The following is an 18013-nucleotide window of genomic DNA, read 5'->3' on the forward strand; positions in this document are numbered from 1 at the left end:
GGCAGCAGTCAGGTTACAGGGGGTTCTCTCGATTGGATATTGCACTGCCAATGTTCAATAGGATTCAAGTCTGATGAATTTGTTGGCCAATTCCTTCCTCTGGGATGTTTTGTACCATTTCCGTGCGATGCGATCTGGCATCATCATCTTGAAAAATGAAATTTGCGCCATATTCATTGCGCAAGGGCTCAGTGACAATAAGACAAGGATCCACCTTGATTGGGAACAAAAATTGAGTCGTTCCTGTCTACCTGGGCTTCTCCAGACCCTCTCCCGCTGACTATCACTGTGGAAACCAAATCGGGACACGTCGGAAAAACGAACGTTAAGCCATTGTTGTAAAACCTAAACTCTGAGCTCTTGAATCCATTCTTGCCCTTAGTTTCAATGAATGTAATCTCTTTCTGGTACTTCTCGAAATGTGACTTCGAAAGTTGTTGGGAAGAATGTCTCAGCTTATTTTTTGGCAATACTACAGTTTTGAATGAAATCGCTGTACATAAATTCTATAAATAAGTTGCATAACAGAACTTCTTCTAATCTAATTAATATACTATTGACCTAAATATTCCGAAACGTATTATTATTTCAAACACCGACCATCTGTTTCCTTTTTAAAGTAATCCAATCCTGTCCTAATTATGGATCTATGAATTTTAGTGATGGGATTGTGAAATAGTTGGCATCAAAACTTTTGCTTTAATCTATTCCGCGTGTGATTTTTATCAAAAGTCTTTTATAAATATTAAAAAATTTGATACTAGTTCTTCGATTAAGTACAATGCGCGGGTTTTAATGAGAGAAAACAAACTGTTTTTATGTTGGGTGTTGCAAACAACAAGATTTTGTATCAATTTTCATATAAATAAATTTCCATTCTATCGCTACAGATTATTTAACAGTGTTTATTAATTTTTAAGTAAATTTTGTAATCGAAAATTTTCGTTTTGGTTCAATTTTTTAAACATGATGATAAGTGATAATTTATAGGTAAGTGCATTACAAATAATTTGAAAAAAAGACAGGAAAATATAAAAATATTTGCGATTCCAACTATCAATCTCTCAATAACAATCGGTTTTTTGGAACTGTATTTTCACCATTTTCCGCGTTTTGACTCATTCTTTGACTAATTTTTTCACTCGTTTTGTATGTGGGTATGTAGCTGACTTCTTGGCTTCGATTTTCTCTTTAGAATTTGGTGTTCCTGGAGCTTAACTTGCTGTTTGAAATTCGTCCAATCACCAACACCAAGCGTACTATTAATCAATTCCACTTTGTCGTAAGTGTTTTTATATCAACTGTTAAAGGAACGGTTTTTCGGCGTTTGTGCGGCTTTTCCAAATTTTCCATTATCACATTTAATATTCACAATAGATTTCCCACTTAAGAAAAGTTAAGAATACACAACTTGGACCTCATTCCTAATTGGAAACACCTATAAGTGTATTTTCGATTAAATTTATTGGGGAGGGATTTTGTGAATTAAAATAAAGCAAGATTTCCAACCCCTTACTGAAAACATTGTATGATACGGCCAAAGAATATTTAATACACAGTAATCTTGGTTTATCTAAACATTTTTCTGTATAGGTTTTAAAAACCGATTAAAATCTGAAAACTATTAGCTCAGGTACATTTATGAAAATTTCATTCAATCATTTATAGCATTATTCATATATTTTAAGTTCATCGTGTAACTAAAAATGAACGAATATTTTGAAAATAGAAAATATTTTTCTGTCATATTTTTAGACATCAATCAAGCATTTGACAAAGTTTGGCATTTTTATTTAAAATCAGAAAATCCTTCCTATTTATTAATACCAAATCCTTCATTCCTACCACCATGATCGATATTTCTTTGTTAACTACGATGATGAACAAACACCACTTTACAAAATAAACACCGAATTCCTCAAGGTAGTGTCCAGGGACCGCTGCTTTACCTCATCTTCACGGCAGATCTAACAACTAACAATGATGTACTAGCAGCTACGTTTGCAGATGACTCTGATATACTAGGAACCCAAAGATATCCTATAATTGCATCAAATTCATAACAGTTCCATCTCAACCAAACAGAAAAATGGCCGAAGAAATGATGCTTTGAAACAAACGAATCGAAATCAGTCCAAGTAACCAATCAAGCCCTACCACAACGTGATGATGTCAAATATCTTGGCACTTAGACAAGTGATTAACCTGGAGGAAACACATACATATTCCCAATTATCTTTAATAAACAAAGTACTGATCTATAAAGCCCATATCGACTTACGAAGTCCCATTATGGGTATCAGCAGCCAAATCCAATATTGAAATTCTGGAACGATTCCAATTGAAGATCCTACGAATTATCGTAGATGCTCCATGGTTTGTGCCAAACTTTGTCATAACTCGTGACCTTCTTGTGCCAACGGTTATCCATAAGTTATAAAAATAGGTTAAGCCTCGACCCAAACAGACTGATAATGGTAAAACCAACAGTTTAGCGTAAACAAAAAAAATCTTATTCCATACTACCTAAACAGTAGGTTTTAACGAATATTAGTTTTTTTCCTAAATTTGTTCATAATAATTTGAAATTTATACGAATTGTTATTGCTGTTGATTGCGACAATAATGGTATGGAAAATGTGGTAGGTTATTTGCATGATAGTAACAAAAAATATGGCAAATGTATCAATATATAATATGGGTCGTTTTTTATTACAGTTCCCCCAAAAATAACCAGAAAACTGAGCAAAAACATAAATGGATAGAAGAAGCAAAAAAGAAAGCAGGCTAAGATTTAACTGCTAAACGAAAAAAGAGTAAAAAAAGAAGTTTCAGTGTAACAAAATATCTGAAGCAGGGAAACCAAATTTATCTCTGGGTAATTTGAACAAACGTTTTTTTGTAGCCCCCTGGAAAATAGCATATGTAAAGTGGAAGAGTCTTATGTAGCTTTTGTTGATCAAAGCCTTGCTCATGAAAAAACCAAAAATAAAAGAAAGAGAAAAAATGATAATTTTATACTTTCGGTTAGGTTAGGTTAGTTTGGATTAGGTTATGTTAGGTTAGGTTAGATTAGGGGGGGTGTGCTAAAAATTCAGAATTTTTGTACACTTGATTACAATAAATAATTTTAAGAATATTGTTGTTCATATAATTTTAATGATTAGTTATGATTATATGTGAGAAAATATCAATTTTAATAGAAATTTTTATTACTTTTAATTGTAAAATCATGATAAATCAACATTTTTGTATAATTTTTGTTTCAATTTATTCGTTTTTTTGTGTAGATTACGAAAAAAAATAAAACAACTTCATTTGATTATTTGGAAAAAAGTTATCAACAATTATAAGTGATTAAGTGCATTTTCATGAGCATTTAAAGCCCTGAAACCAAAATAAGTTTAAATTTATTGTATTCCCTCAATTTTTTTCGTAAATCTGCCATAAAAACGAAGATTAAGAGAAAAATTCATCGAAATCGGATGATTTTTCGATTTTCTATACCTAGCCAAAAAATGCGAAACCGCGAAAATATAAAATTACGGAAAAAATAAACCATGGAAAGCACTTGTGGAAGAAAATGTTCAAAAAGAATAAACAGATGAATAATTTGAACTCTACTCCAACTATGAGGATTAAATATCATTTTTTGTTGTCTATTTAAACATAATTTACTTTATAATACTAAATTGTATTCTTGTAAGACCAATTTTGAACCAAAGGTGTCTAAATGACATTTTTATGAAAAAATGCAACATTTAAATGAAAATAATCGAGAGGTATTAAAAATTTAAGTAAACTATACGTTCCAAAGTCAGGTGAAAATACTAAACGAAATGTAGGGCACAGATTTTACAATAATCAACTAACTTTGACTTCTAATATCTCCAAATGAAAATAAAGGCACTTGGACCCTTTCGGTTCTTACTCCTTCAATTCTAAAGTGATAAAATCCGTAAACTGTGTATTTACTAAATCGTAAAAGACAAAAAAACATCGATTAATCAACAGGGTGTCATGAGTTATGCTGTTGAAAAGTTCTCTAGCACTGCAATTTCTGTCAGTCAAATAATAAACACAAATGTTATTTCTTACTTTGAAAACATGCAGTACCCAAGTGCCAATTAAAAATAATTACTAGGTGGGGACCTATTCGCAATTTGCACATTGTAAAATTTTGTAAACTCCACGTGACTTTATCCATTCACAACGCAGCATAACAGCGGGAATAGAAAGAAGGGGTAAAAGTAGGTGGAGTTGAGATTTCCTTCACTCCGACAGTAGTAGGCAACAGTTCTTGAAACATCTGAACTTCAGTTCAGTCGAGACTGTTCAGTAGAATGGACGCTTAGTTCGTAGTTTTATAATCTCACGCGCGATTGTAAATGTCTGTGATGATTTAACTAAAGGACTTTATTTATATTAATGAACTGTTGAACGTAAATTTTCGTAACAATGTATTGGTTAATATTCGGTGGTTTTTTAGTGACTGTGTTTGGAAAAAGTTTTAATAATATTGACGTTCCACCGAGAGGTTGTGAATGGCAGATGCAACTAATTGATTCGAATGTAAGTGAAGAAGAACCAGTGCTCTACTGTCAAATTAGGACTATAAATAGTGTCGAACTCGTAATTAGAAATTTGACACAAGCGGATTCAGATCGAGTATCAGTATTAATGTTAGAATGTAACGATGTGCTATTTTTTGAAAGTTCCTTAGAAACAGCTCGACAAGGTAGTTTTTTATCGTCTTTAAAACATTTGAAAGATTTAAGAATGGAAAACTGCAAAATTCGAACTATTCCAGCCGGAGCTTTTTCTCAACTCAGACACCTGAGGAAATTATCTCTCAGATCGCATAATTCAGAATGGTCAGCTATGAATTTAGAATTACATCCCGATAGCTTCAGAGGATTAGCAGACGTAAGAAGATTAGATTTAGCCGATAATAATATTTGGAGCATACCTCAAGAATTGTTTTGTCCTTTGTTTAATTTGAATCATTTGAATTTGACGAGAAATAAACTACAAAACGCATCGGCTTTAGGATTTTCCGATTGGGGAAGTGGGCCATTAGCTCCAGGTACAGCTTGCGCTAGTAATTTAGAAGTTTTGGATTTATCCAACAACGATATAATATCCTTGTTAGATAACGGATTTTCGGCGTTAAGATCTTTGGAAGAACTTCATTTGGAAAACAACGCGATTTCGACTTTGGGAGAACGTGCATTTGTCGGTTTAACTTCGTTAAACTCCTTAAATTTATCAAGTAACTGTCTCGTTGGTTTACCACCTGAATTATTCCAAAGCACTAGAGAGTTGAGGCATCTCTATTTACACAACAACTCCCTTAGTGTCTTAGCTCCGGGACTTTTAGAAGGATTAGATCAACTTCAAGTTTTGGATTTATCTTATAACGAATTGACGAGTCATTGGGTGAAAAGAGATACTTTCTTAGGATTGGTTAGATTAGTAGTACTCAATCTAGCTAATAATCATTTGACTAAAATCGATTCTATGTTATTTAGAGATTTATACACGTTACAAATTTTAAATTTGGAATATAATAAAATAAGTACGATAGCAGAAGGTGTGTTTGCGGAATTAAAAAATTTACACGCTCTAATATTGACACATAATAATTTGGTACGTATCGAAAGTTACCACTTTTCTGGAATGTACGCTCTAAATCAACTACTGTTAGATTCCAACGAAATAGAATATATACACCCCAGAGCATTCGAAAACGTGACGAATTTACAAGATTTGATCCTGAACGGAAATATTTTAGGTACAGTGCCGCCCGGTATCGGACAATTACGATTCTTAAGAACTTTAGATTTGGGTAAAAACCATATCAAATCCGTGACTAATGGTTCGTTCGAAGGTCTAGAAATGTTGTACGGTTTAAGGTTAGTCGACAATCATATTGTGAATATTTCGAGAGACGCTTTTTCTACTTTACCGTCTTTGCAAGTGTTGAATTTAGCTTCGAATAAAATCAAATTTGTAGAACAAAGTGCGTTTTCCAGTAATCCTACGTTGAAAGCGATACGGTTAGATTCCAACGAACTTACCGATATTAGTGGTGTATTTACGAATTTAAAAACTCTCGTTTGGTTGAACGTTTCATCGAATAAATTGTTATGGTTCGATTTCAGTCATTTACCTGTCAGTCTCGAATGGTTAGATATGCACGATAACCAAGTACCCGAATTAGCGAATTACTACGACGTCAGAAACAATTTGAAAATAAAAATGTTGGATGCCAGTTATAATTTAATAACGGAAATAAAAGAAAATTCAGTACCCGACAGTGTAGAAACTCTATTTTTAAACAACAACAAGATAACGACAGTGCATGCTAACACGTTCAACAATAAGAAAGATTTAGAAAAAGTGGTTTTGTACGGAAACGAAATAAAGTTTCTCGATTTGGCAGCGCTAAGTTTGAGTCCGGTAACTAATGAAAAAGATTTACCGCAATTTTATATCGGAGACAACCCTTTTTATTGCGATTGTAAGATGGAATGGCTCTTGAGAATTAATCATTTGAGTAACTTGAGACAATACCCTCAAGTGCTTGATTTGGATGCGGTCACGTGTGAATTAGCCCATTCGAGAGGCGCGCCTCCACAACCTCTATTATCTTTAAAACCTTCGAACTTTTTATGCCCTTACGAGGCCCACTGTTTTCCGGTTTGTCACTGTTGCGATTTCGACGCTTGTGATTGTGAAATGACGTGTCCGGATCGTTGTACTTGCTATCACGATCATACTTGGAGTTCGAACGTAGTGGATTGTAGTAACGCCGATTACACCAACGTTCCCGAGAAGATTCCTATGGACGCTACTGAAATTTATCTAGACGGTAATGATCTAGGCGAGTTGGGTAGTCACGTTTTCATCGGAAAGAAAAAACTCGAAGTTTTGTTTTTGAATAACAGCAACGTTAAAGCTTTACACAATAGAACTTTTAACGGAGCCAACTCTTTGAAAATTCTTCACATGGAAAATAATAAATTGGAAGAGTTACGCGGCTTCGAATTCGATCAATTAGAAAATATTAACGAACTCTATTTAGATCACAACGAAATAAGTTACGTTAATAATAATACATTTAAAAAAATGCGTAAACTGGAAGTGTTGAAATTGGACGAAAATAAAATCGTGGATTTCGTCCCGTGGACTGAAGTAGAAACGGTTTCGCATCCTCGTGTTACCCTCGACGGCAACAAGTGGTCTTGCGATTGCAATACCCTGAATCGTCTCGTAGCCTGGATTCGAGAGACAGGTGGAAATCCCGCTAAAATGTACTGTGCCGATTTAGACAATTCCGAGACTGTCGCCGATGTTATTCATCGTTGCGAGTATATGGACAACGCTATCGCAACTTCGGTAATTCAACGTGATGTTTTGAAAAGCCATCAGTTATTCGGAGGCGGTAGTTACGTACCGCTTTTGGCGGCTACTCTAGTGGCGGTGATTATCGTGTGTTTATTGGTAGCCATCATGTTCGTTTTTCGGCAGGAAGTTAAATTGTGGGCGCATTCTAAGTACGGGGTGAGAATTTTCCAAGACGTCAGCAGTGAACGTGACGGCGATGACGACAGCGACAGACTCTACGATTGCTACATGGTGTACAGTCACAAAGACGAGGATCTCGCGTCTAGGGTGATTGCGCCCGAACTGGAACAACTGGGCCATACGTTATGTCTACATTACAGGTAACTTTTTAAAATTTTATATTTTAGTTATTTTAATATCTCGTCAACTAATTTTAGGTTTATTTTCTTCCTTGAATATGTTATTCATAGTTTTTCTAGGATTATCGTTTTATTTTATATTCAGTTTTTGCTTTTTGTATAGCTAAGTTACATAGCTCTATCAAGAAAAATATATTAAAAGGTCTAAGCAGTGAAAAATTGGAAAAATTATTATTATGTGGTTTTAACGAATTTTATTAACAATATAGGTCACTAGAAAATTACTTCTATTTATTAACCATATATTTTTGAAGATTATTAGACAGTCCATACATTATTTACAACTGTTTTGAATAGTCAAAATAAAATTTGATGGATCGCTAGATTTCACATTATATTAATAATATAGTGATACTCAACTTGGTCTTGCAGGAAAATCTAGATCAAGACCAGCTGTAGGTGTGCAAGACCAAGACTTTTGCAATGCCAAGATGTGGTCTTTTTCGAGGGTCGAAATATAAAGGAAAAATATTTTTTTGAAAATTGATGAATGAGAGCATCATCCTGGCCTGGTCTTTTCATACAAAATTCACAAAAAAATCTTGAAAACTATATAGTTTCATTCTAATTTAATAATGAATTTATTACAAATTTATTATTAATAATAATTAATTTTTCTTTATTATTTGTGAAAACTGATGATTTCATAAAATTTTCAAATAGCTGTTTGTACCTTCAAAATATAGTGAAGAGTCCAACAATCATCCTTGCCTTGTTCTATCGAAAGTAGTACTTAAAAAAGTTTTGGTTGTAGGGCTTCCGTTTTACAACTTTTTATCAAATTGTAACATTTAGTACTTTAATATTTGTTTTCTCTTCGTTATAGAGACCGAATATGATTGAAATAATTCGAGTTTACTTGAAACCTGACTTATAATCCTGCAAACACTATAATCATGATTTTTTGCCACTACCCTACAATTTTTAATTAAACGTTTTTAAAAAAATAATATTTTTACAGATTCATATATATATTTATAACAACATTTCTTGATCATTTATTTTCTTTGAATAACTTGCAAAGAAGGTTATTCTTTAAATTTTCTTCAAAAAATTGCCTCCTGTGGAAACGTTATCAAACAAGTGCAGGATTTGCAAGAATCTTAATGCAATAACAAGACTGAGACTGGACTCTGAAAGACCGTGACTTCATACTATATTCTTGATTTCTTAATCATTTATTTACTTTGAATTACTTAAAAAACTGGTTATTCTTGAAATTTCTTCGAAAAATTGCCTCCTGTAGAAACGTTCCAGAGAAGTGCAGGACTTGCAAGAATCTTAATTCAATAACAAGACTGGACTCTGCAAGACCGTGACCTCACACTACATTCCTGTCTTCTTAATCATTTATTGCCTTTGAATTACTTACAAACTGGTTATTCCTCAATTTTCTTCGAAAAATTGCCTCTTGTAGAAACGTTCCAGAGAAGTGCAGGACTTGCAAGAATCTTAATTCAATAACAAGACTGGACTCTGCAAGACCGTGACCTCACACTACATTCCTGTCTTCTTAATCATTTATTCACCATAATTACTTACTAAACTGGTTATTTTTGAAAATTTTCTTTTAAAAATTGCCTCTTGTGAAAATTTTACCAAAAAAGTGTATGACCAACACTGGACTCTGCAAGACCGTGACCTCACACTACATTCCTGTCTTCTCAATTATCTATTGACTTTGAATTACTTGCAAAACTGGTTATTTTTGAATTTTTTCTTTAAAAAGTAGCCTCCTTTGGAAATTTTACCAAAATAGTGTGAGGCCAACACTAGACCCAGCAAAACCATGACATTATTTAACACCAAAACGACACATGGAAGCCCAAGACTAACCTTAATAACTATTTAAATATTATATAAAAATCTCATATTTCTAATATCATCATTAATTTCATTTTATGCTTCATTTATCAAGTATCATTGATACTTGATTGTTTCCTCAACTAATACATTTCCTTTAACAAACGTAGGGAAGCAATTTGTTATCTTATTGTAGATTTAGATGACAAACATAGGTTTATCTACTTTTTAATCGTTTTAGTAGTCGTAATCTCAAAATATGGTGACTTTCTGAATAAATAATCAATTGGTTTAACGTACTTCGCTTTTATATAATCATGTAATTGCTTTTGACGTTTTATATACTATTAATGTTACATTAAACTCTTCTATACTCTAAAAAAAGTTTCTCGAGAGTGTCAGATCGCTCATACATTTTCCGTTTACTGCTTCAAAAGGCTTTTAACAGTATTGAATAATTATTATTATCGAATTCAGAAATTATCGTTTTGTAGAAATTCTATAAATACTCAAGATATTAAATAATCAACTTAAATGGTACAAAGTAATAAATCGACGTTTTAGCTATCCACTGTAGTATATAAAAAGTGTGGTTCAAGCACAACTACATACTTCACTCGATTCTCTAAAGTAACAGCTTCAAATATTGACCTAGAACCTAGAATTTGTGCGAAAAACTCTAATTTGTTAAAATACTACGTCATACTTTGTTCTGTAGTGATTTTATTTTCCTTGTTCCACTAATGTTATTCACTTCAATTGCAACCCAACGATAGCTTTTCAAAATTATTTTTGATTAAATCCATGAAATCTTTGCACAGAATCAACAATTTTCGTTTTAGATTTCAAATTTTACATATAATCTTTGTTATGGAGAGACCATAACAAATATTTTTTGAGTTTGTGTATCCCACCGCATTTATTCAATACTTACGAGTTTATAAGACTGCACACGAACAGGGATTAATAATATTTAAACCCCATGATTTACCCGACCATTTTATCGGTTGTTGTTAGCACCGGCACCAGGTATTGACGAAAGGACACAAGTTTGGTATTGAACTCCGAGATTTGACCCAGTTCAGTAGACTATTATCGAACAATGGACCTACGAGGCTTGTTCAAAAATTCTACGACTGATATATTTACGCATGCGTTCAGATATTCTCACTAAAATTCCAGCCATCCAGCCATTTTAGACGTCTAGCTTTTGTTCATCGACCTTTTTTAACAAGTAATAATAGCAGAAGGATTTTAGGCATCTATAATAAACAATTTGCAGAAAATGGAAGTGCGTCACCATCAGGACATTAAATCACCCACCGTATTCACCAGATGTGACACCCAACGATTTTTTTTTGTTTTCTAATCTCAAAGTTTCACTTAGTTGAGAAAAATTTCCATCAGAATAGGACGTGTGAACAACACGTGATTGCTCTTATTAACTCTGATCAAAACTCTGATAGAAATTTGATTTGTTAAACTGGGTTAAAGCATTAGTTACTAGTTACCATGAAATAATGGAGTGCAGATAATCAATAGATCCTGCTCAGGGCACCAGGCATAAAGGGGCTCTGCTGGCGATTTATTTGACCGGGACGTACTTGTCTGAATATTCCTAAAATTCAATCAACAGATAAGGATTTCGGTAAATGCACAGAAATGTTTAGAAAATGCTGCACATTTTTGGAGCATCATAGAAAAACAGTTTTAACTGCGAAGGAAATGGCTAAAGAACTCGAAATTCAACCTGTGTTCAGAGCAACAGCGTCAGAGTGAGTCTGTAACATTTCCAGAAAAAAATCAAGGTTGAATTTTTTGACTGTACTTTGGACAACACTTTATAAAGAGAAGAATGAGAACCACAGAGATAAAAATACTGCGAACCATCAAGGAAGTCACCCTCAGGGACCGAATAAGGAGTGATGACATAAGAGAAGAATTGAGTGTACAGGATGTGATGAGATGGGTCAGGGCACAAAAAAGATTCTGGAGGGATCACGTAGAAAGAATGCCAGAAAACAGATGGGCAAAACTCAAAGACCGAACACACGCAGACTTGTAGGCAGACCACCAAAGAGGTGGTACCAGAGCTGGAGTTCAGTTTCTCAGGAAGATTCAGGAAGAGGGCCAAACGTAGAGGATTGAATAGGACCTGGTGCTATTGAAAGAGGACGAAAAAGACACCACTTTCGTTTCAGTCAATGAAATATTCTAACAATTGAATAAGTACGTGGAGTTTTGGACTTTTTCAAAACAATATTAGATTCAGAAAACACCAAACTATGTGGTAATTTCTAATTAAAATTAACTGTAGACTCTAAATCAGATGGTTTTATGCTTTGTTATGAATTTATAACTAAAATCTTTTTTGCCTGGTCAGATTGACAAACTCATCCATCGAAAATAAAATTGCTGACAACATCGACTTTGACAAAACAGCTAAAATAGTGGAATTTTTTTTGGATAATTAGTTATTTGGAAAGATTGGTTATTTCATTATATAATTTTGTATTTTTTTATATATTTGATTAGCAGTTGAAATTGACTCGTCATACAATACCATTTGATTTTTATATTTATTTTCACATTATAAACTGCTGTTTATACATTCAACGAAATGTAATAAATTTCTGTTTTGTTACAGAGATCTACACCTAATGGGTGGCGCGTCCTATCTCGCCGATGCTATGGTTGGAGCGGCCGACGCTTCTAAAAGAGTAGTACTGGTAGTATCCCCATTACTTATCTGCAACGAATGGTCTCGTCCTGAATTTCGAGCTGCTCTTCAAGCTGCACTCAGGACAACGTATCGACAAAAACTAATTTGTATTCTGAACGGCGATCCTTTGGAACCGATGGATCCCGAATTGAGAGCTTTGCTAAGAGCTTGCACAGTTACCAGATGGGGAGAAAGACGATTCTGGGAGAAACTAAGGTACGCAATGCCTGATGTAATTCACGGTTCGACTGCTAGAAGAAATAAGAAGCCTCCAGAGATTAGGTGTAAACCTCCCACGCGCTACACTCCCGCCCCCACAGCACACGATTCTTGGTGTAAATACCAGCCGATGCCGGGGGTGCACGCGGTAGCTTTAACACCAACCCCAACACAAAGTACGTACGTGTCTGGAGAATCTGCGCGTAGTACTGAAGATGAAGCGGGGTCTAGTTCTAGTAGTCAACATTATGGTTCTGAACAATTGAATCATAGTTACGTGTCAATTGATGGGCGACCTCCGCAGTACAGTCAGTACCCGCCTTCGAGGAATGAAATACCGCATCATGTTTATTCCACCATCCCAGATGCTCCGCCCCCTACTAGAACGTATTTCGTTTAAATCGGGGGCATAGATAATTTTTCAATTATTAGGCCAGTCGGTTGAGGATTCAAATTTATTATTTATACAGGCAATTATACAGGGTGTCCCATGACGAGATAAAACTATCTGTATATGGTAAAATATTCATAGTAGAATCATGAAAGTTTCTATGTATGAGTTTTCGGATACGATCTTTTTAACTGAAATGTTTTCAAAGATGGCCGAATTCCGATTCTACCGGAAGTCGACTGTAACTTTGTTATTTTAAATGAAACGCCCTATATGTTAGTACATTTTTGAAATTTACGTAAAATTTTAGTATATTTTTGTCTAAAAATTTTTTTCGAAAAAAGCATACTTTTTGAGTTATTAATTTTTTTGTAAAAAATATGACCACTGCAGACCCTTATAAATTTATTTTTTACGTGGATACCTTTAAAGATATGAAAATGGTTTCTGTTCAATTGCTTTTAGCAATTTTAAACGTATTTGAATCTATGTTGAAAAATTTTTCATGTTATACAGGGTGTGTATAAAAAGTGATCAAAGTTTAACTTCATAAATATCAAATTCCTTTTTTTTTAAATAGAACCACCCGTTTTTTTATATTTTAATGCATTCAAGGGTAAATATTGAGACAAATTCGTGTGTACTATACCTAAACCGTACCGTTATCCAGATATTAAATGTTTTCTATTAATTTCTAGAGGTGAAGGTGTGGTCTAAATTTTATAATAACGGTAAGGTTTAGGTAAAGGAAAGTGTACATGAATTTACTTATTTCTTACCTCTGAATGCATTAAAATAGTAAAAACCGAGTGGTTCTATTTAAAAAAAAATAAAGAAATTTGATATTTATGAAGTTAAACTTTGATCACTTTTTATACACACCCTGTATAACATGAAAAATTTTTCAACATAGATTCAAATACGTCTGACCCTTTTCATACCTTTAAGGGTATCTTTGTATAATTATAATAATAAAGGATCTGTAACGGTAAAATTTTTTACAAAAAAATTAATAACTCAAAAAGTATGCATTTTTTGAAAAAAGTTTTAGACAAAAGTATACTAAAATTTTACGTAGATTTCAAAAATGTATTAATATATAGATTGTTCTATACAAAATAACAAAGTTATAGTCGATTTCCGGTAGAGCCGGCCAAATATTTTAGTTAAAAAGATCGTATTCGAAAATCCAAACGCGGAAATTTTCATGATTTTACTATAAGTATTTTGCCACATATTACTACTAAATTGTTTAAATTTTACAAATCGCATTTTTATCGCAAAAGTAACGGTGGATTTTCTTGAACATTTTTTTTATGAATGAACAATGACGAAGAGGTGTTATTAAGTCTATCAATTGGTGCATTCAAGCATATATTTTGAACACTCAATCCTAAGCTATTCAACCTTTTCTATCCATTACTTTCTTGGTTTTTCTTGGTTTTCCTTTTTTTATGCACCCTATACTGTTCTAATCATTTTGTCTTCTCTCATTCTTGTATGTATTATTTCTAATCCTGTCTCTTTTTACCTTCTAGTCTTCTTATATGTGTTGGGGTCCATTTTTTGTTATCTCCTCTATTAAACCCTATGTACTTGTAGCTATTTACTTATTGCGGATTTGTTCCTTTTATGTGTATCTCATTTATTTTTTGTCGTGACTCAAAATGCAATAAAATGTTTTCGTCTCATTTATCTTCATGTCAAATTTTGATTCTATGTTTTCTTAAGGTTTTGTTAATAGTTCGTATTCAGAGATACCAAATCATTTTTTGGGCTTACCCCACAAATTCTGAGCCTTCCTATACAACCTAAAAGTTTCTTGGTGTTCCCAGATAAACGCAAGATCCATGGAACATTTCACCGGACTATCTATCTCATCGAGAGTTTTCTCCTGATTATTTAATTGTTTTTTTTAGACATATGTCTTTTTTTAAAATTACGTAGCGCTGTATTAGGTCTGAAGCCGTTTTGAGTGTTCTAACGTTTTTTCAACAAGTTTTATGCCACTTTCTATCATTTTTTTCTGTATAATTCAAGTATAAAAAAACAAAATTCAAATATTTGACATTATGGCGTTATTTGGAAATTTCAGTTCTCAATTTTCGACTGGTCCGAATTTAAAAAGGCTGTTTTCACTTAATATACTGCGTAAGTTTCTGATATTATATTCTATATATTCTATAAATAACATTTTCGGATATAATTAGATTTGAATTATTATGTCAAATAGTGAAAATTATGTTGTATATTTTGTATATATTCGAACGAGATTAATATTTATTTGTAATTTACGATATACTAATAAAAAAGGAAACGTTAAACATATCGAAATCGAATCAAACTTTTAGTGTGTGATGACTAAGTTCGAAGTTATAAAATTTCAGTTTTCTAGAGATTTGACTACAAACTATAAGTATCTTTGGAAGTATAAAAATGGTTATAGTTCTTCTAATATCAATTGCAGATTATTAGAAACCCTTGCCGACAATTTTATTTGACCTACCATGGACGTAGAAACCTCATTTTATAAATTTATTCTTCTTATAAATACTTTTAAAAATATTTATATCTTATGCGAGAAAGTATTGGAACTTAGAAACTTGTTACAACTGAATAGTAAATTATAAAACGTAAATAGACGAGTAAAATGTACGTGCCTATAAGGTAGTTTGGTTTAAACAGAGTACCAGACATGAACTGAGCCATTTTTGTACCCAATTCGTTTTTCTTTCTGGCAAAATGAAGTCCACGTGGACTGACGTTTTGTTAGATATTTACTGAATTTTATACGGGGAGTAAACATTATTTTTCATTTCATAATTTGGTATGAGTGCCGTTCGTATTTATGAAATCGAAGTATTTGATATTTGAAGAACTATAATTCTGTTCTTGTTGCTATCAACTTTCAAACGACTCTATAAAATTTCTATTAATTTTATTCTTAAAATCGAGGTGTGAAATGAGACGACATTTCAAACAGCTGTTCCCATTTAACTGTCACTAAAAGCGACGAAACCTGTATTTTACAACTATATCATAAAAAATGTCCTCTATTTTCATATTCTATGTAATAAATTACATTGAAGATTAAAAAAAAATAATCCGTATATAAATTAGCAATAAAATAATCATTTATAAATAATTCAATAGCTAGTTTTGAAGAAGACGCTTCGAAATGGTTTATTTAGAAAATTTACTGAAATAGTGGTAGACCGGGGTCGATAATTTTTGAAACCAAAAAAATAATAGTAGGATGGAACCCATTGAAATAGTATATAATAAACATAAAAGGAAAACTAATTTACGGGCGATCTAAAGTTCGGAACGGAAAAGGGATGAGTTTTTAAGGTTAAAAAATAGTTTATCTCGATTTCCGGTAAAACTACGAAACTTATGGGAAAAAGTCAAATAGCAAAGTTGTAGGTAATAAGAAGATATACAACTTTTGTGTTTACACTTTTTTCTCATATCTTCAAAATTCATGTGGGAAATTCAAAAAACCGCTTTTACTTCATATCTTTTAGGCACAAAACCTTTTTTTTACATAAAATTTGATGAAAACTTATCTCCTTATGTCGTAAATATACTGCAATTCACCCTAATTTTTGTACGAAAATTCTCACGTCAAAATAACAGCTGGTGTAAAAAAAGTTACTGTTTACTAGATTGTCTAAAATTTATTTTTCTGACTCTTCTAGTCTTGTTTTAAAAATAATCTTTCACTGTTTTGTGAAGCTTAAAGACTTAACTAAAACAGCAAATATAAAAAATAAAATCACCACAAATTTATCCAAATTCACTTTTGCTTGAATTGTAGAGAGGTAGTGGAAAAATTTGAATCAATTTCCAGGTTTTATTGAATGGAGTGGAAGGTAGATAACAAATTAAATTCTTCAAAAACTCGAAAGTTAGCAACAAACAAGTTTATTGAAAAAAATGAAAAATCCGCATTAACCAGCGTATCCAAAAGAGGACAACGAATAAAAGTGATTATAAATTAAATCAGAATTCTATATATCTTAAAGATAAGGTTGGGACTTGTCTATGGAAATCCGGGATGGTTGCGGCCATCAACTAAATACCCAGATGTTTGAGTTGAGGTTGAGTTTGTTCGGTTGTTGTGGCAACTCTCAACCTGGCAGTTGTAGAACGAACAGCGAATATAAAGAATAAAATCAGCACAAATTTATCAAAATTTACTTTTGCTTGAAGTGTAGACAGGTAGATGAAGGAATTTCTGGAATGAAGTGGGAGGAAGATAACTAATTAATCTCTTCAAAAATTCCAATGAAAGACAATTATCTACTTTACGAAAATTGTTTGCTGAAAAACAATTACTCGATTATTATCAACAGTTTCATTAAGTAAAAGACGTTTTTTCTCTAATAAACTTAATTTTAATACTAAAAGTCCTTGTTTACTTGTAATTATATTTAATTTAATACTTGCGGTGCGTACTGGGCAACAAGTTTAGTACCTAATTTCGTGATTCATCCATAGTTTGTAGTTGATTAGTTGGATTAGTCTAATCTAATGATATTTTTAACAAGTGAGATCGTTTCGATATTTTTAACTCGATCTTTTAATTACTGAACGCTTAATAGTCATTATTTTTAAGTACTTTGTATATAATTTTAATCTTACTGATATTTAAGTCAAGACTGTTAAATATGTGAAATATCTCTTAATTTATGAGAATAAATCGAATTTTTTCATATAAATTGTAGTTTTTATTTTTACTGTTATTGGTTTTCAGGAAAAAACGTAGACAAAGTTATTGAATACGCATAAATATTTCAACAGGAGAGAATCAAAATATATTATTTAGTAACGTAAAAGTTTTTTATTGGACCCAATTACAACTAATTTAGAAGCAACATCCTTTGAACTTGACTTGACTACTAGTATTTTCTCAGATTTGTTTTTTCCGAAACTCGTTGCTTTCTTTTTATTTTCATTTAGTTTTTTCTAGAAATGTCCTTGATTGTGGAAATTTTTTCTCTACAGGATTGATTTTAGGGTAATTTTTTGGTGTTTAATGTAACAAATTAGAAATAGAAATTTACATATCAGGGATTCGTTTCATAGAAAACACAATATATTATG

General features: G+C 32.4%; 1 protein-coding gene across 1 annotated transcript; it reads left to right on the top strand.

Annotated features, from left to right (window-relative positions):
- The first annotated feature begins 4318 nt into the window (after positions 1–4318).
- LOC130891607 (toll-like receptor Tollo) lies at positions 4319–17628 on the top strand. Its single transcript, XM_057796442.1, has 2 exons — positions 4319–7730; positions 12220–17628. Exons 1-2 carry the CDS (start codon positions 4459–4461, stop codon positions 12911–12913), a joined length of 3966 nt encoding a protein of 1321 aa, XP_057652425.1. The 5' UTR covers positions 4319–4458; the 3' UTR covers positions 12914–17628.
- Positions 17629–18013: the final 385 nt, after the last annotated feature.

The sequence above is a fragment of the Diorhabda carinulata genome, chromosome 3 (assembly GCF_026250575.1).
Source record: "Diorhabda carinulata isolate Delta chromosome 3, icDioCari1.1, whole genome shotgun sequence".
NCBI classification, from domain to species: Eukaryota; Metazoa; Arthropoda; class Insecta; order Coleoptera; family Chrysomelidae; genus Diorhabda; species Diorhabda carinulata.

Coding starts and splice junctions, on each gene's coding strand:
- LOC130891607 (XM_057796442.1), top strand. CDS start 4,459: ATGTATTGGTTAATATTCGGTGGTTTTTTAGTGACTGTGTTTGGAAAA. Junction 7,731..12,219: donor ACGTTATGTCTACATTACAG/GTAACTTTTTAA, acceptor GTTTTGTTACAG/AGATCTACACCTAATGGGTG.